At 39.3% G+C, this 27,236-nt stretch overlaps 1 protein-coding gene across 2 annotated transcripts in view; it reads right to left on the reverse strand.

Moving 5' to 3' along the window:
- Nucleotides 1-22,568, reverse strand: part of ZC2HC1A (zinc finger C2HC-type containing 1A) — a 35,653-nt gene extending 13,085 nt beyond the window's left edge. For both annotated transcript variants that reach the window (XM_056331869.1, XM_056331868.1), the window contains exons 1-7: nucleotides 22,427-22,568; nucleotides 10,664-10,737; nucleotides 9,806-9,922; nucleotides 9,460-9,595; nucleotides 6,069-6,217; nucleotides 4,953-5,055; nucleotides 4,002-4,110 (exon numbers count right to left, since the gene is read on the reverse strand). In XM_056331869.1, coding sequence (XP_056187844.1) covers nucleotides 4,002-4,110; nucleotides 4,953-5,055; nucleotides 6,069-6,217; nucleotides 9,460-9,595; nucleotides 9,806-9,922; nucleotides 10,664-10,737; nucleotides 22,427-22,442 — 704 coding nt within the window. In that variant the 5' untranslated portion in view covers nucleotides 22,443-22,568. The remainder of the gene's footprint in view (nucleotides 1-4,001; nucleotides 4,111-4,952; nucleotides 5,056-6,068; nucleotides 6,218-9,459; nucleotides 9,596-9,805; nucleotides 9,923-10,663; nucleotides 10,738-22,426) is intronic.
- Nucleotides 22,569-27,236: the final 4,668 nt, after the last annotated feature.

The raw sequence follows: 27,236 nt of genomic DNA on the forward strand, positions 1-27,236 counted from the left end.
ATAGTCTTAATGAAAGGAATAAGCTATTTTAAAAATGCAATGCTTTTAAAGGCTACACATGCTGTATGGCAAACATACAAGTGGAATTTTAAATTTACTGATATTTCTTAGGTGTGCCATCCATATTGCATTTCAGCTGTAAGACAGTACTGGATGTACTACTAAGAGACATGATTCCCAGGAGGTATGACTTTTGATCAGCTTAAGATAAAAAAATATCTTTGATCTCAAAATAAAATAAAAATGACAAAGTAATTTCTAAGGGTTTATTTGCCATATTGAAAAACATAATGTAATTTTCCAAAGTCCCAGTAAAAACCAAACAAAAACAACTGTTCATAAATGAAAATGCATAGACAATTAACCTGTACACACAAAAGTTCCCCGGCTGGTCACAAAGAGTGGTGTCAAGTTCTGCTAGGCAAAACAGTTTGCATGTGGGGATGGAGTTTGTCTGTTTGCTTAGCCTTAGGATAGGAAGAACAACCCTAGGCAATTTTTTCTTCTGAAGATCTGATTGCTTTGGCAGCTTACCAGAACTGCCCCACCCCAGAAGAAACGTAAGACAGTGCTAAATGTACTTTTATAAAATATGTATCAAACCTAGAATCTTACCATGGCTCGTTATCAAAAATGTAAGCCTAACTACAACATATGTAGAATTGATTTTCCTTTTCCCAGTTCTTCAGCATCAAAAAGATTGAACTTATTTTCATACAATGAATTTATATTTTCCTACTGACTACAATACAGTGTCACATGCTACTCTTGCGCTTCTCACTTGTTTCTCTAGGACTCAGAAATTATGCCCTTTAGCTGCGCTTCCATTAATACTTATAACTGGTTGTGCTCTTACTCTGTCCAGGCAGAAAAATAAAATTCTCACAGCAGAGCTCAGCTGACACATCCTGATCTATGTGTACAAAGTAAGCCTCACTAATGCTAACCTAGCTTACGTTGACGATGCTGCGGTATGCTCTTTCAGTAGTCCTTTACTTGGGGAGCAGAAGAGGAGAATTCAAATTAAAAAAAGAAACAGCATAGCAAAAATGACTTAAAATAAGGGACTTAATAAAATTTGGCTGCATTTCTGCTCATACAAAATAAAAATTTATACAGCGATACTGAAGTTGACCTTTATATAAAACAACGTTCATTAATCTTTCCTTTACAGAACTAAACACCTTAAAAGAGCCAGTTTGCTTTAGCCTTTAACACAAATGTACCGACATCTTCATGTGTCGGTCACAATAGTTTCAGGCAGCAGTTCAAGAGTGCCACCTAGAGAGCAAGAGGGAATCTGCAAGCCTGTGCATTTTAATCCATTATGACTGCCATTAGATAGTCATTTCTTGCTTTGCATATCCACCACAGGGTACAGGTACCATGGTTCTACAGAAAGAAGCAGTGTCTGATTAAATTGCCCCCTCCAACATACATATAATTCATTCTTGATACTGCACAATATAATTGAAATTCTACTGTTAAACTATACCACCTCTCTGCCAAACCTGGAATTACAACAATCTAGGCAAAAATGGAAGGTTGCACGTAATTACTAACTTCCCTTAGGGAAAAATGCAGGTGATTGTCTCTTACAGCAAAACCTGGAATATAACCTGGTCAAAAAAGTGTGTAGGCTTTTGAATATTTGCCAAAGGAAAAAATAAATAAATCACACTATCACTTAATATTCTATTTGAAAGACCACACTGCAAACAATGCATGTGCAACACTGCTCAGCAGATCAGTTCAGTAACAACTCTGAAGGAAGAACCTGACATCTTACAGCAGCTCTGCCCTGACAGGTACAACAGATTCCCAGTAAAAGAAATAAATCTCACTTCATCCTAACGAAGGTTGTTACTTTTGTAAAATTTTAAAAGCACATTAATTTTATATATATAATTCTAGCTGCAATTGCCTATAGCCTAAATATAAGATGTATTAATGTTTAAAATCTGTGTCACTACAGCTCATCTCTCACTTGCAATGTTGACTGTTAGCATCTCAGTCTCTGTTCTGATACAATTTTGTAGGTATTTCCACGTTACTTCTACATATTTCCTCCTCACACTCCAATATTAAGGCTAAGATTAAGACCAAAATTGTCACCAGCGACCAATGTGAGGCACCTAACTCTTCCATGTTATAACTGCTCCTACATCTCGTTGCTTCAATGTAACTCTTGACAGTCTTGTTCTCAGAAGTTAATACAAAGGAGCTAAAAGAAAGTCTTGCTAGGTCTCAGGTGTAACACTTAGGAAAGAGACACATTTAACAGCCATCTGTGAGAAGACTGGTTGGTATGACCAGCAGGAAGTCACTGGGACTGGTTGGCAAAGACAAGAAGAGGACACAAGTGGTTGTTTTTTTTCTCCAATGTCTCTCAGCGGAGATCATTATTTGAGAGCTACACCAACCAGAAGCCATCTGTTTGCGGTTAACAGCATGCGTGAACAGAGAGAACGTGTGCAAACATCTCTCCGTATATTAACTGCTATTTGGCTCAGTCACAATTCTTCCTCCAAGCTTCAGAAGAGAAAAATTGAAGACTACAGAATACTAACTAGTAAGTCCAGCAAGCAACTGACTGGTAAAATTAAACAGAATTTCCTTGTTAAGAAGTGAAAACCAAAACTTCTGCCCCCTCACAAACCAATACAGGCTGCAATTAGAAACTCTTATCAACAGGAAAAAGCCTTTCCCAGGCAGCTGGGATTCACCACTGGGGTCACAAACACATCTTCTAATTATCTCAGCAGACTATTTTACAGTGGTTTGCAGACCTACTTGTTTGCCACCCATCAGTAGGTGTAAATTCAACTTCGGAAAATGGAGAAATGCAATATAAAAATCAGTCAGTGAATAACAGAGGATGAGATCTTCTGACAGTCAAAGCACAGATGCCTACAAACAGTAATGAAGCTGATCTGTAAACCAAAGACTACTAGGACACTGGAGTGGGGCAGGCAGGTGGAATTTCTGACAACCTCAGAGACACTGCCTCCAGTCTGCGTCTTTCAACTTAGTCTTTCGACTTAGTATGCGTGGGTAGAGCAAGGAGGGACAGAACTGCATCCTCATACTAGCTGGTGTTCAGAGGGAGGTATGCCAGAGCTGTAATACATACTTGTAAGCCTTAAGAGTGACAAACTAAAAATCACTAGTTTTGTGTAATTAATAATGCTGGCCATCCCCATGAGTTCTTTCAGAATGTCCTTTTTCTTCCTCACAAAAACTTAAGGCATTGTTTTTCTCCACTTTATACAGCCTTCATCAATCTGATATTAATTTTTATAGGAATAAATCTTCTGTAAAAATTGCACTACTTTTCTTCAATCCCTTCCATACTTTTCTTCTTTGAGACAGCATGCACTGACTACTCCTCCAGCAAAATCTCACCAATAGCCTTGATCACACCAACACTTTGGCTGAACTCCAGTACTACATCTACCACATCTTGTTGCTGTTGTGGAGCACTGGTTTCCATTGTCTTATTTGCCCTCATTCATTTGCTGTCTCTTGAGTATTTTAAGACAGGAAAGGGAAGAGGGAAAGTAACCATCCTCTTGTGGTCCTGTCACATCAGGATCCTGTCGCAACTGGCTTGTGGTCTGTGGCAGAGGACCCTTCTTTCATATCCACGAATTGCTGAAAATTATGCCTAATTTTTCTCCTTCTTTAAGTCTCTTCACTTTCACAAAGTTAGAAAAAAATTATAGCTCCAATCACTTCTGCATATTCTGTAACTTTTTATTCTACTTTATATCACTTGACCTCCTTTGCTGTTGTTTTAACGTTAGAAAATGCACCTTTTCCAACTCAAATGTTCCTTAAACATTAATTGTGTTTATAAATAAATGATAAATTCAAAACACTAATTCTGAAGCTCACGGGGGGAAAGCAAACGCAAGTGAAACAGACCACAGAGACTTCTAGAACTAGCACAACATAAATATGAAATAAAGCATAAATGACAACATTAAATGGAAACTTACCCTGCTTGTGGGCTCACGGTTCCTAATGAGTTTTTATGAGCTGGTGATAATGTCTGAATTCTGCTCCCACTGGATCCAGGTGAAGATAGTGCTTTACTTGAAGAGGCACCTTGCAGTTGAAAGCAAGCATGGAAATATAAGAAAAATGTAAGATTCTACTGGTGGAATGATACAATTCATAATATATTTAAAGAGTAAAATTCAAAACAAATGTTTTAGAAATATTAAGATATGAAGTGTCAAGATACTAGGAAAAATTAAGTATGTTTTCAGAAATTTACAGAAAGTATGCAATTGAGACTTAACATTCTATCCTAAGAAAAAACACTCGCTATCAATTACTTTCTTCAAAAAGGAAAAGGAAAGAAGTCTCGAATGTTGAAGTACATACATACAGAACATGTTTGATATCTGATGATATCTGAAATCAGAGTAAGACCAGTGTTTGCATAATTATAACATACATGGCTTGACTATGTATTTTCACCAATTCATGATCATATTCAACATACAAATTAGGTACAGAATTAAGCAACAGAAAAACCTCAGGTGAGAGATCAGTAATCAATACAATTATGCATTACTACACAATGATTCTGCAGGTTCAATTCAGAAAAGCAAAGCAATTTGACCTGATATATAAAACAGAAGATAATCCTATGTGCTCAAGAGTTGTTGAATAGATGCCAATCAAAGTATGTAACCATCACATATGAAAGTCAAAAAACATCAGGCCACAAAAACATTGAGTAAAAAATTGTATTATGAAAAATGGACACCACCTTATCCATTCATATAACACTGAACTCCTCCTATGAATTTTTTTACTTTGTCAGTTTAGAACACTGGGCAATGCAGTAGAAATCCTTCCAGCTATTAAAATCACACTACTTTTACTGCATAGATTGAGTTTAGAAAGAAAGTGGAAAATTCCTAACATTCATTTCATACCTACAACAGTTTTGCTAACGCTGCTTGGCTGTGGCAAGCGTGATGATGCTGCTGCTGGTGCTGATCCTCCAGAAGGCATCTTCTTAACTGCAGCAGGTTTGTACTGTAACAAAATACAACCTAGAAATTTAAGCAATTAAATCAAACTATCTATATAACATGATAGGTAGTTGTCTCAGGAACTGTGGGAAAACAGACAATCATTACCTATGAGGTAAACTGTTTCTGGTATGGGAACATGCAAATGGTTTCCAGTAGTCTGCTTTCTTATACATACAGATGATACTAGTAGAAAAGATTCTCTAACTTGGTGGCTTGGGGTGGTTTGGTTTTTTTTTTTTTTCATTTAATTGCATGTCTTTGTATTTTCCACTTTTCGACAGCTTTTCTCTTTTTTTTCCATAGCTGTTTCATGAGATTAACATTATCACCTCATTACCAGTTAATTTTGAAAAAAGTATTCAAGCGCAGGATCATTTTGGTCTTTCAAATCTTACTTTAACCTGTGTACTCTGGACCACTCCCAGCACTGATTCAGAATACAGTGCAAGAATGACTAGATAACTGCTTGTGTCTGTTTAACTCTTCACAGCTTCCAGGAAAAAAAAGCCTTACCACCAAATGAAAACACACATACACTTCAATCCTTGTTTCCATCATAAGTTAACTACTGCGACTCTCACCATAATATACCTGAATTCCTCTAAGCCTCTAATTAATCAAAATATTGCTGACAGTTCTCCTGTTTTCATGTACCTTTGTTTGGCCACTTAAGGAACAATCTTGGACTCTGAAGACTTGCACAACAGAAAATTCTTCACAAATACTGCATCTCTACTTCCTGCTGCTACCCTTACCTGTCACTGTCACAAATATCTGAATTACATTTATGACTGATTTTGGCTTTGCAACTGCTGCCATCCGATTTATGGATCTCTGCAACTCTTGTAAGAAAGAAAAAAAGTCTTCCATGCTTAAAAGCCTAATTTCAGTCTAGTGCAAACAATAAAATTACAGAATAAAATAGTTAATTCCATTTAAGAGCCACACACTATTTAATAAGCTTGATTTGATGTTAAATGCAAGCTACAAGTTAAGAAAAATGTTGTAGTTCACCTGTGTTCGAGCAGGAAGTTTCCCTTTGGTATCAGCTGCCAATTTCCCCTTATTAGTAATACGTGCTGCTTGTTCCTTACAGAAATTGATGTGTCTGTCAGCTGCATTTTCATTAAATCTCCTCTGACAATATGGACACTGAATGTAATCTTAAAAACATAAAAAACTAACATTAATAATGTGTTTTAAAAAAAGTAAAGTGTTTTAAAGTCTTTCAGAGACCAGCCCCAGCCCCACCCCCAGAGAAAATTAAAGCCTCTTGAAAATGGCATATAGATTGCTGGGGAAAACAATACTGTCCACATGTAACACAAAAAATGTTTTTTGATTAACTTATAAGAATGAGAAGAGTGGTTAAAGATTAGAAATAACCTAAGCAAAATCAGAAACATTTAGAGATGCTATTCAACAAAGGTGGTGGCCAAAGACATATATGGACATGGCAGGGATATCTGCTGTAAGGAACTACAGAAAAGAAGAGGCTAAAATAATAACAATAATAATAATCAGTTCAGTTTGTTCCAGACATGAAAATGCATTAAAACCTTTCCCATACAAATAGCAAAAGATAACAAGATCTGTTTCCTCCAGCCCTTCTGAAAGGACTGAGAAATGCTAACTGCAATACTAGAAATAATAATTTAAAAAAATAATTGGAAATTTAACCAAGAATCAGAGGAAATCCAGCCAAAATTAAGAGATATCTATAGAGCCAAACCAGGGTAATTGGCAGCTGGTTTATTTTTCAAAATTAATTTACTCACATTACAAATAGTACTACTTGCAGGAAACATTACTAACATTGAGAAAAAAAACAGAAAAGGCCATATTAATGTTTAAAATATTATAAGATCCCTCATCTTTATGCTGGAAATATACCCTTTAAGATACGCTGACCTTGGAAAGTAAAATGTTTGGACTGCACTTTCAGACAGACATTTTAGTGTCTAGAGATATGGATGTTAAATCCCCCAGAACACAGTACTGAAAACCATGTAAACATGAACTTCAGAAAAGCTGGACACTGACAAAGCAGGTTAGTTTGCTCCTTGGTGATTTCAGAAGGGTATCAAAGAAAATGATGAGAGATTCAACACTGACTGCCTCCAAGATTAGATATTATACAGTCCAAAATATGATTTGTATTACGTGTTACTCCTCCAAATGCAGCAGATCTGGCTGAAGTAGTTATCCCTCTAAATTAACAATTTTAAGTCAATCAGATGATGCAGTGGCCACCAAACAATCAACTGTGACCCAAGAAGCATGAGCAAAGAACACAGAAATCCTTCAGAGAAGTCACAGTATGGGAATCTCATGTGATTAACAAAAATTATATTTTTATTTATTTGTTTTACATAAACTCTGCTACTGTCGGAATACTCAAAAAAAAGAGAAGCAGACGAACTATAATATCTTAGGCCAAACCAAGACAGACCCAAAGTTAAAAACATAAAAGCAAAAAAGCAAAGCTATGGAAGTCCCTAGATAGTAAGAAAAGATACTTCTAACTGGCATACAAATCAGTTCCTACAGAAGACTTTCAAAGCAGAGGATTAACGCATACTCTTTTAAGAATCAGGGACTGTATTTTCATGCTTCTAAAACATTTAGCACTAGTCAGACACCTGGCTATCTGGAAGTACTGTTCATCCAGAAGAACTGTTAGTATTCATTGTAAACTTTATAAAATACAAATTAAACAAAATAAGGCGGCAGTACACATACACACTCAATTTCAATGCAAATAGGGTGACTCAAGGTCCTTCTTACTATCATGAGACTATTCCATACTCCTTCTAAAGAAGTGCTGGAAGAGGAGATCAAAGAACTAGCAATACTACTTGCTTGAAAACTCAAAGCACAAAATTAAATAGGAAACATTAACACAGAACTCCTTCCTTTTAAAAGGAAGAAGACTAGCAGCTAGTTAGGAATGGGTATGCCACAGAGAGCTGAGGAGAGGATGAACACTCTCTATGATATGCATATTTCTCCCTCTTTCCTATAAGTGGAAAAGGAACAACAGGAGCTGTCCCTGCTCTATTTTTCTTCTGTTTGTGAGAAGAGAATCTGTGCAGCTTCACCTCATTCCTAGCTCCGTCCTCCTAAGTCTTACCCCGTGCAGCAGGATGAAGCCAGGAAACTAAAACCAGTAAGACTCAGCCTGGAAAAAGTAAAAAACACAGAAAAAAAGAAACAGAAGCACAAGTGTCTTTTTTTCCCCTTTACCTTCTATCTGCTCTCAAGTGGGCTGAATAAAGTTACTTTCTTCATTTCAAACCCATTTGCAGTCTCTGGAACCAAGGGAGCACCATTTTCGTAGCTTTTCCAAGCTAGTTCTGGGCTCTCCTGCTTGTAATTCAGAACCTATACAACTAGATTATTAATGATCCTTTCCATGATCGAGCTTTGTTTCTTATCCACAGCATTAGCTACTGGTTTTACTTTACTTTAAAATGCATATAGCATTTCAAGATAGTGTGTTCTGAATGCCGACTCATACTACTTCACCTTTTACTATGAATGCACAATTACAATCCTAATACTGGACTAACATTTCCTGTAGAGAAACAAGGTAGGGAACACTCACATCCTCACTTGACCACAGACAAGCAGAAGCACACAGATGCTTCAGTTTTTTCCAATCTTCATGAAAACAGCCATTGAGCTAACCAAATGATTTAGCTCTTGAGGCAAGAAAAGAGAAATATTCTCCAGCCTATTGTCATATCACAGAAGTCAACTGGAAAGGGTATCACCTCCTCACTCACAATCAGACTGCTTCAACACTTTACCCAGCCTCAGTTCTGAAGGCACTCAAGGACTGGCACTCTCTTGTTAACACAGATCCCACACATCTCACATACCCATAATGCACGTAGCCCTACTACATGAGGAAGGGCCACATGCACACTACAGCACACATGAAACTAAATGTGAATTCAGCAAGAAATGGGGGAGACTATATTTGAAGAACACAGTTGACATGCATTCCTACAATGTAAACAGGTTGTGGTTGTTCAGCATTGGTAGCTAATTAAAAAGGTAGTCTGGTCTTTCTGAGCAGTTCACTGTTGCAGACAGAAACAAGGTGTGGAAACTGTTTGCCCAGCCTATGGTTTAAAAGACAGTAGCAAGCTGCAAATCAGCCACAACTACCTTTCAATGCATTAAAAACAAAGTCATGGGCTTTGAAAGCTACACAGTATGCTAGCCAGCCAGACCCACAGTCACAAACCAGCATCTGTATAGGGATAATCAGACAGTCATCCTCAAGGACTTGTGAAGATTGTATTCCAACAAATTCCTTTCCAATTCAAATTTTCTACAAATCAAGTTTAAAATAAAAAAAAAAATTATCTCTGAAGAACTCTATTGTTTTACATACCAGGGTCATATGATGGCGGAGGCGGTGGAGGGAGTTTTCCACCATCTTTAAGATTAAGTCCTTTGGCTGCTCGTATAGTTGCTATAAATTCCTCATGCTTCCGTCTCCAGTTGGAAGGTTTTTTGGGTGGTTCTGGCTAGGAAGCCAAAACAGGAAGAGCTTTATATGTTAGAAACTCTTAATTTAAGCTAAGTAGGTGCCTTATTTTAGTATACAACATTATAGTTAGATATCTTCCGTATTCTAGTTGATTTAATTATCACAAATTGTCAGGAGAAATAAGCCTTATTATAATGCATACATATCCTGCCTAAAATGTTCATATGCAGAGTAAATTATAACATACCCGTGGCTTAAGAGGTTTTACTGTGGGGATATCAGTTCCTTCTGCTCTCTGTCGGCTGGAATCAAATGTCTTCCTTTTCTTGGCAGAAGTTTTTTGGCAAATGGGCCCATGCTTTTTCTACAAGCAGAAAAAAAACAAAAAGGAGAATGTAGAACTTACTTTTAGAAATGCAAGTTATTAACATGTTATTTCCTTCTCTCTCAATATGCCAGTCAGCAAACAAGGCCCAACCCTGGATGAGCAAGATCAGACTGCTTTCACTCAAATGTTTATGCCAGCCATTACTTTTTAAACGGAACTACAGGAATTTACAAATGCATACACATGGTCACAAAATCTTGGGCAATGAAGAAGAAAAATAGAAGGCATCTGTATTTGCTTCTTACAAATAAAACCCCTCATGCTAGGTAGGCTGCATTTGCATTGAGTGGCAAGACAAATCAAGAGGTGTCTGAAATCCATACACATGTTTAAGGAGGGAGCAATTTCTATTAAGATCAGAGAAGACAGTATTTTGAAGATGGCTAACAAAACACTTCATTTACTAGCTGAGTCTGCATAATACCAGAAATTACATCTGCAGAGGCAAGGAATGATTTTGTGACCATAGAGAAGATGCTTTTAGAAGGATGTATTTTCAGAAAGTGATGGGATGATGCAATAAAATTAACCTCCTTCGAAGGAGCTTAAAACTGAGACAACTGGAATCAATAATTACCTGGGGGAAAAAAAACCCACACAAAAAGTCCCACTAACACCTAAGCATCTATATCTACTTTTTTTTAGCTGTAGTGACCATTGCTTAACTCTCATATCAACTTATCTGATCCAAAAGCCAATGGTGCTCATACCACTTACCAGTGCTGCTGGAAAGAAAGTCCTTCCACAAATCCTACATGGCAACAGATCTCCAGTTTGCACTGTAAGCTCACCTTAAAAAAAAAAAAAAAAAAAAAAAAAAAAAAAAAATCAAAACACATACCACAAACCCATACTTCATTATGAAAATTTACTGAAATTCATGATAAAAATTTATTCCTAGATTGCTAACCTCATATATTTTTCAATAAGTTTTTACTGTAAAAGTATACATTCTTTGAACTGTGCAGAGACTATGCAGATGAGAAAGGAGAAGATGCACAAGTCCTTATGTACTTTTGGAAGCAGTCAGGCCCAGCAACATGTCACCATCAGCTCTGATAACTGACAACGTGAAACTGCACCTTTGAAAGGATGCCTGTAAATCAACATGCAAATGGCAGTTTCACTGCAAGTCACCATGACAGCCCAAACACAGACCAAGAATATTTAGTGGGTATTTCTGTGTCTTTAGAAGAGAATCACCTGTTACAGTATCAAACATATGTCATGTGCCATCACTTATTTTTCTCTACTAAGTTAAACTATTCTACTTTCTCTTGTAAAGAAAAACTCTTTAATGCTATTTTTGCTATATATTTTATTTGGATTATTACTGACAGTTTACAGAAGCATTTATGATGTTGCTGATATTCAAGCATTTGTATATAACATTTACAGTTGTGTTACCAAGATTCACAGAACGAGATAAAAGACCAACAAATCAAAGTATCCAAGCCTATGCAAGCAAATATATTCATATAGTACACATTATGCAATGCAGTCATAGCAGAGATTAAAAACTCCACTCCAGGTTTCCCAATAACAGGCATCTAGCATATTTAGTAATGTCCCAGAGGGATATTTTTATCATCACATACATAATAAAGAGGCATTAAGTTTGGGTTAAGTTTTGAGACTTACTAGTTGCTTTCTCTATACTCAGACTATTGCAGAGAATACATCGCCCTCTATTTATATGAAGGTAAACCAAACAGACTTTGAGTTGACTTCTATTTTAGGCAAACTAATGGCTTTAACAAGTTTATGAACACAGTGATGTTCAATGATTTGATCAGTTTTTGTTCCCAGTTCCCCAGTGGAAAACAATTTTCCATCTAAACATACAACTTGTCAACTAACTGTAGGACCAGTCCTGAAAAAAATGGGCAATTTAACAAAATGTTTCATGGCAAACAAATGTAGATTCAGGCAGCCATGTTTCGCATTGAAAACCTTCTTTCCCAAATATAAAGATTAAAGTCAGGTGAGATTTCTAGCACCAATATGTAACCATTAGGTCTATTTCTGCCTTTTCAATTACTTGAATGAAATTCATCATCAGTATGTAACTACATATAAGGTATTAATTGTATGAATATACTACAGAGCACAATCCATTTTAAAAATCACAAATAGTATGAAAAATGTTTTGCAGTTTAAAATATTTATGTTCAAATCTTCAGTTTATATACCTTTTCCACATAGACATGAACAGGCCCTTGTCACAGCCTAGCAGGACCATACTGACAGTAACTGAGTTTTACAGCTGAAGCTGTAATCATCTTCCTTTGGTGTCATCTAAACATATGTGAGTTTAGATGTACACAAGTAGGGGGAAGTAGGAAAAATAGAAAATGTGCAGATAAATCTTGTTTTTCTTCTATCCTTGCACCTGAATTATACTTGCATATTATCAACATTGACTAGGAACTTATTTTTATTGTTAACTGTATTTTTTCAATCTCTATTTTAAACAACCATGTCTCAAAATTTTTCCATAGATCTGTTTTCTTAAACCCACAAATCTGAATATAATATTCATCACAAGTAGTAACACCCATACTGTTCATACATCGCTTAGATGACTAGAACCTGCCCTCAACATTTTCCTCTAGGGTTTGCAGCAACGGTTGAAAGATTTTCTCAATTCTCCCACTAAAAAATACAAGGTATACACAGATGTATTTTGTTTGTTTCATTACTTCATTCTTTAGTGCTCTCAGCACTCTTAATATGCTAGCAGACATCACTGCAAACTCAACTTCTGCTAAAGAGTTTAACTTCCTTTTATCACATAATTCTAATATAACCCACAGCTTCACAGAAACAAGCAAGAGAGGTATTTCATGGAAATACAAAATGGCACTGTTTGCATCTTCAAGAAATTAGCTGAAATGAATCTGAACTAGTGATCTTGAAATCAGGTGTATAGTATCAGATTTAGGATTTAGCTGAGAAAAGAATTCTTTCAAATACCCGCCTTAGTAAAAGAAAAGCTACATTTCCCACCATTTCCTTCTGTCCATTGAACTCTGGAATTCGGGCTTGTGTTTAAATTCACCATTAAGTAGACTTGATAGATGCTCACCTGGTCAAGCAGTATTTACGCATAACATACCGACGCCCATTAGCACTCATTGCAGCTACAGTTACAGAGCTGGATTTTCTTACAGCATTCCTACCCTCCTTTGCTGCTGGCAGGTACTTAATCACATTTGCCAAGAGCTATTTCTACTGCCAGCACCTCCTCCCCCCATAACACAAATCAGTGACCCAAAACACAAAAGGAAGTTATTTTAAAAAACGAAAGTTCCTTAAGTTTTGTTGAAAATGAGAAGCCTACAGTCCTTTAGAGTTGCACACTTATTCCTTCAGTTTCTTAAGCATTCCTCCAACTTCCCTCACTTTTAAAGTAAAAAACAAACAAACAAACCCAAAACCAAAACCAACACCAAAACAAAACCAAACCACAAAACCTTAACATTCCTCTCTAGGAGCCCATGAGCCTTCTCTTACAGAAGGGTTAGTAGTATCATCAACATGAAATCTATTAATTTAAAAATAAAACATGGGAATAAAATTGTGAAAGTTGCAAAAGAGCTAGTTTTAGTTTGATTTTTTTTTTGTTTGGGTTGGGGTTTTGTTTGTTTGTTTTAAAGGCATTCATACATGATATCTAAAGCAGTCAGTCATGGACTGACTGAATTTTTTTTCCTGAACAAAAAAAGTTACCAGAAATGGTTGTTAAATTGGGATGTATTGGCGGCGGGCTGGGGGGGAGGTTAAAAAAAGGGAGCACTTAAATCAAGAAACAGAAGGATTTTCTTGGCAAATTAGTCTGAGAATACAAATTGGTAGTAAAATGGTGTCACTGTAATTTTCTTCAGTCTTCTTTAAATCTAGCAACAATGCAGGGATTACCATAATTTTGGTTATACAACCACAGACAACCCAAGATCCAGCAGCTACACTTCTTCCTTTTTCTATCTTTAATACCACTAATCACCAGCAGTTTACATGCTTGTATTAAACATAAATGAATATAATTAACTTGGAAAAGGACAGACATAATTATTAGTTTATCTAATCTAAACACACTTCGGGAAAAGAGAACTATGTTGAAAATGGCTATGTGAATACCAAAGGAAAAGGTAGTATTTCAGTTGAAGTGATGCCAAAACTATGATATACAGTGTCACACCCTATTCTCCTACTTTCTGCCCAAAACAAAGTCTCAAATGAACACACAGGGTTCAGCTTAGTACAATGCTGGGTATCTGCATTAAATAACTAGATTGGAAGTTTTATTAGCAGCACTACAATAATCTCATCCCTTGTGTTTCTAAACCATGTCACAGCTCTTCCTCCTCCAGCTACTTCCAGAGTACAACCACCTTACAAATATTTTTTTCTACCTATACCTAAGTTACTGAACACATTCCTTTTCAATACTGTCACTGTCCAGTTACCCACACTTTCTGACCTTGGAGTTTAGCTGACAACATAGCTGTACAGTCAGTCCCTCAGATCTAGCACGGTATTTTCAATACTCTTATAGACTTCCTTGAAACCTAAATGTCCAGGGAACAACCTTTCTCTATTCTCATGTTCAAAAACAGCAACTGATTTACAGAGGAAAGCGCAAGCTGTCAGTTCAGATTACCTTTCTCAGTACAACATGTGGACCCATCAATACATACAAGTTCAACCCGACAGTTACAGGCATAATGCTACCTCTTGCTGTCACGTTTACAAATTAAGCAGCTGTGTAAAGACTCCACACCTAGAAGGAGCAGGTCTTTAGTATTACTGAAGATCTATTAACTAAAGGTTTATTACAGTTTTCTCTTTTGGAGAGCTTTGTATGCTCTAGTATGTGTCTTCACTTGATATCAAGTACAGAATGCTTCAAAGAAGACTGCACTGAAGTCTCCAGTAACAGTATTTTGTCATGTTGTAAACCCTGCCCTTCTAAACCTTTTAATTATCTGCAGCAGTGGCAGTACTAAATGACTTGGGCCAGAAAACTGTGATAATCAAAACCATCAAGCTTCACTGAATTCAAACTTGCAGAAACACTCTGGTACGATTTCCAGTCTTGAGTCTGGGCATCTATTTGAAACCAGCAAGTAATCTGCAGCTGCTGAACGTTAATACTTGAAGAGTGCTTGCCAAATTCTTCTGCAAAATTGTATTTACTTCTTTTAGTATAACTCCCCTCCCATCTCTAGAAGCAAGACATTTTCCACTTAAGAGTTCCATATACTTCATTAAAAAAAATGCACTGCATTCCCCATATTAATTGGAATCTGTACCATCAAGGCACAGCATCTAGCTCTTTGAGGACTGTCAGTCTCCAACATACATCCACTAATTGGTAATGACTGGGTTATATTTTTTAATCAACACATTAACAATAGTCTGAAAAGACTAATAACAAATACTACAAACAAGAGCCACCTAAAAATGATACTGATGTGGTGACATAGGTAAGGGAACACTACTTTGGACAGCCAAATACCATTTAGAGAATCAATTTTTAAAGTGCAATTTTAAAGAGCACTAAATAATAGAATAAAAATATGAATGTACAAAAGTAGAAAAGCATATACCAATAAGAGTGCAACTTTTGCAAGTTTTCATTATTTTGCTGAAAGGAATTCTGAAATGCAAATGAAAGTCACACAAACACACTATACTGCTTAACAACAGGCAGTACTTGCCATACTTTCATAAATTCTGCTTAATAATTGATGACATGCATGATTTATCCCACCAAGCAAATCCCTTCTCACCTATGATATTCAGCAGTTTACAGGAAGAATTAAGAGAAAGGAAGATGAAATTATAGTAAGCTCTGTCTCCTAGTATTCAACCATTCATATACTTTGATATTTTTATGCAGTGAAGTTATTCACAATTATGTAACAAACAGCAAACCAACCTACTTTTATCAATCTATCCATCCCTGATTTTAGAGGAAAGCCTCAAGAATTCTCTTCTGTATTGACAATGCAGTCTAATCTTGCATAAATCTGTCACTTCTGCTTCCAAAACATAACAGAAAGCAGCATAACTTCCATTCCTTCAAGCTAAAAAGCTTAAGATTTTCGTAGTAACTCTGCATGCTTTTATATCAGCTCTTCAGCAAGTGCATTGTATTTGTCAAAATTACTGTTATTGCACTAAACATGAGTCTGATGATGGTGAGTATGGCATTACTTACTTGAAAATAACATATCAAGGAGCACCCCATTGCCTCAAAGTGACAAACTGGACAAGGATTCTGAGAAGGGGTTTTTTGTGACTGAGAAATTAATTGCATTGCAGTCCAAAATGGTTGCATATAGCAGCATACACACAACTCGCATGCATGATGGTGTGCTCACCTTTTCTGTAACTGTCCTTTCCTCCCTTCCTCATATGAAGTGTAACTTTTAATGTGAAAACATGCCAATGTCACATTATATATCCCTAAAAATAACCAGCTCTCCTAGACTCCTCTCTGGGGCCATATCTCATGGGATTCTTCCAAGCAGATCCCTGAACAAGTCCAAGCCTACTCTCCTGAAGTCCAGGGTTGAGATTCTGCTATTTGCTCAGCTCCCTCCTCTCAGGATCCTGAATTCAATCATCTGCAGGTCACTGCAGGTAAGGCTGCCCCGTACCTTCACATTATGAAGTGCAGCTGGGGTGCCTCCCCAGTCAGCTCCTCAATCAGCTGGGTCAGGAATCTGTCATCAGTGCATACCAGAAGCTCCTAGATTACTTGTACCTTGCTGATTTGTCTCTCCAGCAGGCATCACAAAGCTGTCTCTCATGAAGACCAGGGCCTGTGAATATGAGGCTCCTTCCAATTATGTGAAGGAGGCCACATCTTTTTCTTGATCAGGTGGCTTGTAGCAGACACCCACGATGTTTCCCACGCTGGTCTGCCTGATAACCCTGATCCATAAGCTTGCAGGTGGCTCCACAGAAAAGCCCCATGCATTCTCACTGCTCTCCCACACAAAGGGCAACCTTCCCCTTGCCATCCAGCTGGCTCTTCCTGAAGATCCTGTATTCAACCACAAGACTGCAGTCCTGCGAGCTGCCCTACCACCTACGCACAATCCCAGTAAGGTCCTAGCCCTGCAACTGCATTCAGACCTCCAATTTCTCCCATTTGTTCCCATACTGTGCATGTTAATGTACAGGCATTTTAGAGAGGCACTCAATCACGACAATTATCCAGAAAGATCTATGAGAGCTTCCCCTGTAATGTGTACGGAAACACAACAAAACCAAAGGCAAATAAGCAGCACTATTTGATCGATCTGACTTCCAGATACATTATCTGGTCTTCTATTAATGACCTTTAAGATCAACTGAAGCCACTAGAAAGCATGTGACCTGCAAAATCTATGTACATGTTACACAATCCTGCTTTATCATCATAAACTCACTGTTCTCCTGCACTAGGCTACAAGCACCATGATGACTGCAGGCAGGCTGTCAAGCAAAGACTAGCTCTGAACCAAGACTGCTTTGCACCCATGACCCCCAAAGCAGTTCTGGAGTTACATACTTTAATACTCAAATGTAATTGCACAGAGCAATCCCAATCTAAGTCTGCTTGTTTATCAGAACATTACTTGGTTAACAATAAAATAATGTGTTAACAACAACTTTTATAATAAACTTCATGTATAATATATTGCTTCCTAGTTTGCCTGCCTGCCCTAGGATTTCTTTAAAAAGTAACCCCACTCCTCACCCGCTCCAGTTAACTGTTGAGCATGCTCCTGGAACTAGATTTTACCAAAAATGCAACAAGTGCTTTTGATAACCACATCATGTATGTGTGCGCAGATACAGTAGATTCATCTTCCCACTATATTCAAACAATTGGATTAAATTACTAGATCAATCTAGTGACTACAATTAAAGTTAAAAATGCAAGAATTCTACAAAAAGATATAGAAAACGGTGTAAAATCTATTAGTTCTACAAATCCCTGTTGATATGTATTACTTCCACTCTTTTAAAGGTGAAATACATTCTGATAGCACACTTCTATTATATCAGGCTAAACTTAGCTTTCAAAATTTTTCCTTAAGTAAAACATTTAATTTCAAATTCTTCGCTGAAGCGAAAACATTAATCAGAAAGTAAAAACATAATTGCCTTAGAAACAGAAAATACATTGACCACAATTATGCAGTATAATAAATGTCAAAATTGGACCACTTAACAGCGGTGCAAATATGCCTAGTGAAACACAGCAGTTCAATGCAAAGTCGTATTTATCATTATGTTTTAAAGGCTACCAGAGACAAACAACTCCTTAAAAAGAAAATACATTAATAGTAGTTGTTCATTTCAATCTTTAATAGTTTCCAACTTGCTGGTTTAAGAAAAGTACCATAAAATTAATTCTTCCTTCTGCTGGACAGACAAGATACATTAAAAATAAAAAGCTGACATGTTCCTAAAAGGTAGGAGCCTCCCTCAAAAGGAGCTTAAGAAAATGGCTGCCAAAGTAAGGAGGCTGCTGCATGCATCCAGTGAGGCAAGACAAAGATGAACACTAAAGGGAAAGGAAGACGCACATTAATATTTTTTGTTTTCAAAACAGAAATAATTTGCTACATTATTAGGGGAAAAAAATAAGACTAGGGATTATCTTATGCAGAAATTCTGTCAAAATGAGCATAAGCACTCACTTTCAACACTCACATTACTAACATAAAACCCCAAACTACAATGCCTGCACTGTTTGGGGTGGAGTGGGGTGTCTCAGAAATTATTAGTGACAGTGAAGGATCCGGGGACAAATGCTATTACAGCACAGCTCTGGGCAGAAAATGCTATACAGCAAGCCTTATTCTTATGAAACCTCGAGGGCACACCCAGGCTGCTCACAGTCTAAATGCTTAATCACAGTAGTCCCTACTTGGCATCTGCAAGGAAAAGCTCTGGGTTTGAGACTGCAGGCTATTTCCCGAGCAAGCAGCCACCCATCCCCTTCCAACCACAACCAGCCTTTCCTGGCTGCTAAAGCTCAGGCTGAAGGAGAACACTGGGGCTTGGTAAGCACTGCCATTACCTACTGCAGAGCACTGGACTTCTGCCCTCATACACAGCTGCCCCTCTGCCCTTTACTCCTTAGGCAGCACAGCAGTCCAAGCCTGCTGGGATGGGTTGTGAACAAGCGTGGGAAGCAGTATTTAGTCAGCTCAAGCAGCTGTTGCCGGTATCCTCCCAGAAAAAACAACAGTCTGGACAGAAACAGATCAAATACCACCACTGGACGGCTCCAGCTTAAATGTAGTCAGGAATCCAGTGCTTAGATCTCCTCCTCCATCTCCTTCAAGCAAAACAGAGAGCCACAAACATGCCTGCCTGCCCATGTGACGGCTTTTCACTTGCCATCCAGCACTGAAAGCAACAAGCACATGTTAACCCATCAAAAATGGTCCTTGAGATTCAACACATGGTGGGCTACTCAGGAACAGGTTTCTAAACTCACCTTAGAGACCACTACGTTTTCAGGCAGTCTATTGCTTTAAGTATTTTCACCAGTAAATTAAATGAAATTTGAAAAACAGCCGAACAGCACACAGGGTGCAAAGTAACAAAAACTGAGCTAGTGACCTTAGATTTAACATCAAATTTGTCACTTGTAATGTGCACTGAAGTTTTATAAAAGGAATTAAAGTTACAAATTTGACTTTCAGTATCAATCTGGTAATATAACAATACTGAAACACTAATAAAATAATAAAGGAACAGACTTTAAAAAAAACAACAAAAGTGAATTTTAGAAAAAACTTTTAAATCACACAGAAACCTACCTTGCCATTTCACTGAATATTTAAACCCATGCATAGTGAGAAAATATAACTGCAATGCTGCAAATATTATTTAACTTTTTAAACATCACTAGTGCAGCTCCACAAGCCAACTCACACACAGTTAGCTCTCCACATTATGGAAAGAATCATTATAAACTGGGTAGAGTTCTTTCTTATTAATAGCATGCTTAAATAAACAGAAATAAAACTGACCTTGCATCTACAAGCCGAGCTTCAGAAAAGTAAAGCACCAGCTTCTGAGGGTTGAAAGTCCAGGCCAAGCATCTCAAGCCTGAGGGGATCTTTCACAGTTATAAAAACACATCAGCAGACCACTGCCAAAAGACAAAGTCCTGCCCTGCACCATAATCATGTCACTCACGCACAAAACTGCCAGGACCAGCTGTACAAATCATTTCTGGGACATTATTTTGCTAAGCACTAATACAGAGAGGGAGCAGGCTGAACCAGATTTCAGAAGCAGCCCATAATTCCACGTGGGATGAGATGGATATGACTGTGCAACTGTGCTTCTGAACTTAATCTAAAATGGCAACCAGTAACGTTCTTCCAAGTTGCTGGTGGAGCAATGACTGGAAAAAAGCCTCATACTCAACAAAATAATTCACTACTGTTACTGGTTAGGCCTACATTGTTCCCGCCTTTGGGCCACCTTTCTACAGAAACTTCACCTGAGCCTAACCTAATGGGCATCAAGAGAGACAGCTTAAACTGAAAAACTGCAAATAAAAGCAAAATCACTTGCTTCAAAATATTTGAAGCAAAAAAAAAGGACGTATTTTATGTTGTGGCAACTTGTTTAGAGAAAGAAAAAAAAAAACCCACAAAGTGATCCACAAAGACACAAAACGCTATATTCTTCAGTTTCCTAAACTTTAGTATTCAAGAATGCAAGACAACAGTGTGGGAAATGGGTGTTCACAATGCAAAGACATCTTAAGTTTTAGAAATGGCTTATGAACGCTGCTATTCTCAAACTAGTCTCAGGTTTTCAGAAAGAACATTTCACGTAATGGAAAAATGCTTTGATAAGCTCTAGCTTTTGAAGTACTTTCAAGAAATGGTTCACAGAGTAAACATGAGATTTCACCTATGATTTAGCAGTTCTTCCTCCCACCACTTCCAGCACATACTAAATTACAAACAAAATGTAAACCATTTCCTGCAAAGTCAGAAGCTGGATGAATTCTACTGCAAAAATTACATGTTTTTTCAGGCTTTTGCTGTTATCTGAAGATCTACTTTCTTCCCACCCTCTACTATGAAGGTTAGCTACACACATTTGATATAGCTGGCCTTGGTAAACTAGCTCACAGCCAAATCAATTGATAGATCGGTTGCAGATGATATGCAGTCCCAACTGCAATCAAATACATAGCTTAGTCAAAATTAAAGCAAGTTTTCCCCTTCTGGACAGGCAATGTATGATTTTCACAGGACTGTCATGACAGTTGGACTGCCTGTTAAAAAATTATTTCATAACCTGCGGACACTACCTTTCAAAATTTAAAGGCCATTAATAGTCTGCAAAGCTTAACAAGTAAATCAAAAAGAGAACCTCTCAGGATTTTAATGCAAAGTCACGTCCAAATTGATAGTCTCGATGAAGTCACTAGGCATAAGCACAGTGTCTGATGACCGTAAAATTACTAATAGACAGAAGGTAATCAGTGAGAATTATTTCTGTTCTCCAACGGTGCTAGAAGGGAGAACGAACAAAGGCTGGTTTGTGCTCGCTCCTATTTAAGCACTGAGTTACCTCTAGCGAAGCAGCGCACGGAAGACAATGACTGTTTTGTGACACAAAGGCCTGTATTTTTTCTGAAGTAATATGGTTAAAGCAGCTTGCAAAACACAGTAATGACAGGCCTATAGAAATGTTCAGATAGCAAGCTGTAACTTCATAGACTCCAAGCTAGTATCTATGCTACGACGGATACTATGGAGAGCAACGATGTCTTCGTTCAAACAACCGGCATCGCAGGAAGTTGCAAGTACTCTGTCGCCAAACGCTGCCTGGCCTTCGCTGCACTGAACGCTTCCCTAGCATCATAAGCGTACGCTAACACCCACCTTAGCCGTCTGCTTGCCAAAGAAGGGCGCCTGGCAAAGACGCCCGCACCACTCCACGCCGTCCCCCGCGCACGGCACTCCCGGCCAGCGGCGGATCACCGAGCGGGCTCCCCGCCCGGCCGCGGCAGGAAGGGGCCGGCGAACGGCGACAGCCCCGTGGCTCGGCGGCAGCGCCCCAGACAAAGCGCAGCCGGCCCGGCCCTGCGCCCCCGCCCGCCCCGCACCCCCAGCCCGCCGGGCGCCGCGCCCGGGCCCGCCGCCGCCCGCCTTTGTTCGCCGCCCCAAAAGCACGCTGCCGCCTCCCGCGGCGCCCCAGCCTCATCCCCGGCGCCTCCCCGCACTCCCGGCCGCCGAGCGAGGCGAGGCCGCCGCGCCGCCTCAGGGGGCTCCGAGAACGGGGAAGGCGGCGCCCGGGCCCCGGCTCCCACCGCCGCCACCGCCCAAGCACGCCCCCGCCGCAGCACAAAGGCGCGGCGCGGTCCGGCTCGCCCCCGGGCCCCGCCGGTTACCCCCGGGGAAGGCAGGGGCCGCCCACACCGCTGCCTCTCACCTTCCAGCCCCTCCATGGCGCGCCCCGACCACCGGCTGCGGTCCCGCGGCTGCTGTGGCAACGCCGCCACCTCCCGGCCCGCTAACAACCGCCGCTCCCATTGGCCGGGCGGGCGGGCCCGGGCGGCCCCTCACGGCCACAGCCCCGAGGCGGGCGGGCCGGCCTGCCCTGCCCCCCCTGCCCGCCCTGCCGCCCCGCCCCTCCCCGCCGTGCCTCTGCGCTCCGGCGCTGGGCCCGCCGCACCGCGCGTTGCCGGCCTGGAGCGCCGGTGCCCCCCGGCAGCCGCCCGTCGCGGGCGGTCCCAGGCCCCCTGCGGGGAGCCCGCCGCGCCCAGGCGGGGCCACCCGCCCTTCGGCTGCGCCCCCGGGGTCGGGCTCACCGCGGGAGCGGGACACCGCGCTCCTGCAAAGCCCAGCCTTGTCCTAGCTCTGGTACAGCCTGAGTGTCGTACAGGCCGTACTTTGAGGTTATGCCTTGGTTCAGGACCTTATTCCAAGGGCAGCACGTGTATATGAAGACCAAAGTAAAGCAAGTGAGGGGACATAACCGAGCCTTTACACAGACAGTGACCGGCTGCACCCCGAGCCTAACAGAGGGTGCTGGGGTGCAGCGCAGCACGTGGCTGTGGCGGGTGCCCCCTTCCCCGCGGGAATACCGTGGGCTGCCACAGGAAAAAGAAAAAACGGTTTTCAGGTTCACATCCTGAAAATAATTGCAGGCAGTGGATTTCTCCCCCTTTTTTCCTCCAGTTATTTTCTTAACTGAAAGATGCTGATACAAGTCTGAGGGTATCTCAGACATCCTGCTGCTACAGGGTGACATTTGGGTAATGGATCTTTTTGGAAAACAGTGCCACTAAATTGCTGTTGACTAATGAATATGAACAATGCTTGATACATATTGAAATTTTTCTGTTCCTCTTACAAAAGCTGTCCACGTTTTTAGCAACAGAAGCATTTCAAGATTTTTTTATTCAAGACATGATTTCAGCACTGATTCTTAAGATCTTTTATTTGTCTTTCTTGTGGCAATGTGCCATGAGCAACTAATACAAGTTTTTTTCTCTATAAACAACAATCAATTTTACAGAAATTACCACTGTCTTTGCAGGCACACGCAAATAATTTCTTTTCTTACTCTAGACAAGTTGGTTGATATATATTTGCTTGTCCATAGAATCACAGTTACTGTCCCAACCATGGTACTCTGGGAATGCAACTCAAAGAAAGCAAACCAAACACATCAAACCTAAATTGAATTGGAGATTATGATCGTGTTGTCTTCTTAGCATCCCTTTAGCATGGGACAAATAGATCCAGATGTTGCACACCAACAGCTAGCATGCGCATCATACTTAATATATGATTAAAATAATCCTTTGAGACCAAAAACTTGATTATATTTGGTAATTCTAGCTGCAATTTTTCTAGGTAGTTTAGAATCATACTGAAAATATATTTCAGATTTGCCTTTGATCTATAGATCTTGTGCTTATAAAATTACAAGCCATGCCAGGTGGAACTAGTTTGCCACTGTGTTGCAGAGTCCTAAACTTTGCAAATTATCCATTAAATCTTTGACATAAGCTGGCAACTACAAGCATTTGCTGTTTAACTAGCCATTAGGCTAGCATATCAGAAGTGCACTTCCTTGCATGGTATTTCTGTACTTGGACTGCAGACTCAAAAACAGAGGCCTAACGTAATTTCATCTCTCAGCAGGCAAATCCTTTATAACGACAACATGAACATAACATAATTTTTATCTTGTGTTCTTAATTTAGTACAGGGTTTCATGTTAGAGGAGCGTTTGGTTTGGTTCGTTGTTTCTCTTTGAAATCTGTGGTCATTTTTGTTACAAACGGGCAGGACGTAACTTCAGCTCACCCATCTTTAAGTGTCTACAATGTGGTGTTCACATTTGAGCTACCTGTCAGGTTCCCCAGTATAGTCTGTAGAGATTTGTCTCTGTAGGTGATACAGTCTACGGGACTGAAGGTGCAATCCACCTCGCCAAACTTGGCGCCTGTTTCAGGATGAGAGACAAGCAAATAGTCGACACTCGCATTAGAGTAGTCAAATCCTACTCTAGATCAGGCTGAAACCTGTACTGAAAACAGACTTAATGCTTAGTTTTGCTCTGCAAAGGTGCCATTGATTGACATTGTCATCCCGTTACTCATCTAAGAAATAAAAGAAATAAGAGCTTTCTTATAAAACGAATGGGCAAGTGGCCATTCTGCTGCACAGCTAAAAGGTTCTCCTGGCTTTTGTGGCTGGTGTGTGAACATTCGTTGTGTAACTATGTATATGGACAGCATGCCTTAAAAGACTCCTGATGCTGAAAAGTAGCTGTATTTTAATTGCGTTCATGAGGGGAATACGAGACTAGTCCTCTGTTATAGCCACTGTGCTACATGAATGCCTTCATAAATTTACTTCCACACTGAAAAAAACCACCCAACCCAAGACTGTTATTCTGCTGTAGACCTACTACTCCAAATGCAAATCTATTCTGCAATTACATTTTTTCCCAAATAATTCTATGCTAACTTTATTAATTGCTAGTATGTACCATGTATGCTTATGCCAACATTGATTTCTGGCTTAAACATTTTCCTTATTGTTTACCTCTTTGATGTATTAACAGGCAATTAGCATGCCTGACTGTTTCTGTTTCAGTATTTAGCTTGTTAGCCTAAACAAAATAGAGCTGTTCTGAATTGTCCTCAGAAACTATGCTTTCCATTTCCATAGTCATCATGGTACCCTTTATTTGCACCTATTCCATGTCAGTTCATATTTCATACATGATCAGAATCTGTCCCTGAGGTGATCTTACTGCATCACTTACAGTTCTTTGCCTCTGCTGGGAATATTGCTACTAATGCATCTTAGGTTACATTTTCTGTTATGGTAAGCTTGTAGGCACCAGTATATATTTAGCTCTTTTTCCATATCAATTGTTTTGTAGAGGCAGCAATGATGGTAGGAATTTTTGCCTCTAAAGAGTAATACAGTCTGAACACCTTCTATTCAGAATCTTCAGTAGTATCTCTAAGAAGGACCAAGAAAATATGGCCCTAAATGTAGAAGTCACATCTTCCTTGCTCACGCTTGTTTAAAAGAATTGAAATACAAACACTAACATAGACATGACTACCTGTGACAAATTTCCATGAGGAGTTCCAAAGAAGAGCGGTAAAAGGTAATCTGCAGTAAGCTCAGACATTAAACAGGAGCATAGAGATGCCACCGAAGATTCAGATGGTTTCCAAAAAGACTGGGGTCTCTTTCTGCTGGCCAGAAAAGAGGGGATATGTGTGTGTGTGTTTCTGTTTAGTTGGTAAAAAAACAGAGTCTGCCCCCAGGGATAAGTGTGAGTGATAAATTATGAGTTTGTGATAAACTATGAAGACCAAATTTTCCCTATGGTTTGTGGGCATAAATAAAAGTTACAGCTTACTCTGGATCTTCTGTTTCATAACTCAGCATTTTCAAAAGTGCCTAGAGATGTGGAATTGTGGTCCAAGATTTGAAAAGGTCCTGAATTTCAAAATGCAGGAAAGCAGTGATACCACATCGTTCTGACTTAATCTGCCAAGGCCTCTTGCAGAAGAGCTGGAGGACTGTTCTCACAGATCCCAGGTGTATTACTGATATATAAGGTTGTCTCTTTCCCTGGAAGTGATGCTTATGACTGGCAGAGCCTAACTGGTCCTACAATGAATTTGAACCATCTTGTCTGTGTAAGCGCTGTTTGTCATGAAGCTTCTCATGTGGTAGAGATACCTGGTTTTTGATCATCTGAAAGGCACAGAGTGATCACAGCATATATTTAATAAAATGCAATGAGGAGAGGATTCTGGCATTTAGAAATATTCATATGGCCAACCGTCACCCCAGGTAGGGAGGGCTGCTGCGGGAAACAGGCTGAGTCTTCTAAACAGTTTAGATAGGTCATTAGGAGCTGTGGAATAAATACGGTTTACTGTATATATTAGTGTAGAAAAATCCCTAAACTGAAGCACTCCAAATCTTTAGTCAGTTTAGAAACTGACTCTGGCATACAGAGTTTGACAATACATTGCCCTGGATCTTTGCAAAGCTGTGCAAATCCTTCGTTTGGGGCAGAAGTGTCATAGAAGGACTAAGTCCTGTAAAATGATCAGAATTTCATTAACATTTCAAATGTTCTTCTTCACCATTTGAATACTTGTCATAATGACTAAAATCTTTATAGAAAATCAAAACCTGTTCACTATCTTTCATGTTAATAATGAACATTGGATAAAGAAGGATTTCCCAATGTGGCATTTTAATTAATACATTTTGCACTATAACTAGCTTCTGGGAATTCAGATATGCCTGCACAGGAGGACTTTAAAATTTAAATAGTCCTAATCTTTTTTTTAACAATTAACACTAATTGAGGACTACAGACTACTCTCCTACTAAAATAATTCCTCAATTGAATTACTACAAGAATGCCTTTTGTTCTTTTGTGGGTTATAATCCAAATTTATATTCAGGATTGGAGTATTGTGATTTTACTATCAATCTGTTTAGCAACCCAGGGTTTTTTCAGCACGCTTTTATAGTTTTGTTTGCTGGGGAACTCCTGAATTAGACAATAGAAGGCCAGAGGCCACAATGAAAATGGGTAAGCAGTGCTGGAGTGAACAGTTTTTGCTCTCTCCAAACATGAATTGCTCAATTTATAAAGCTGGATCTAAGCCGAAGTACTAGAGCAAATGAGGTGTAATAATGCTCAAAACACAATAAAAGTTTAAATTCTAGGATGCCATGCT

This window comes from Falco biarmicus, chromosome 3, assembly GCF_023638135.1.
Source record: "Falco biarmicus isolate bFalBia1 chromosome 3, bFalBia1.pri, whole genome shotgun sequence".
Lineage (NCBI taxonomy): Eukaryota > Metazoa > Chordata > Aves > Falconiformes > Falconidae > Falco > Falco biarmicus.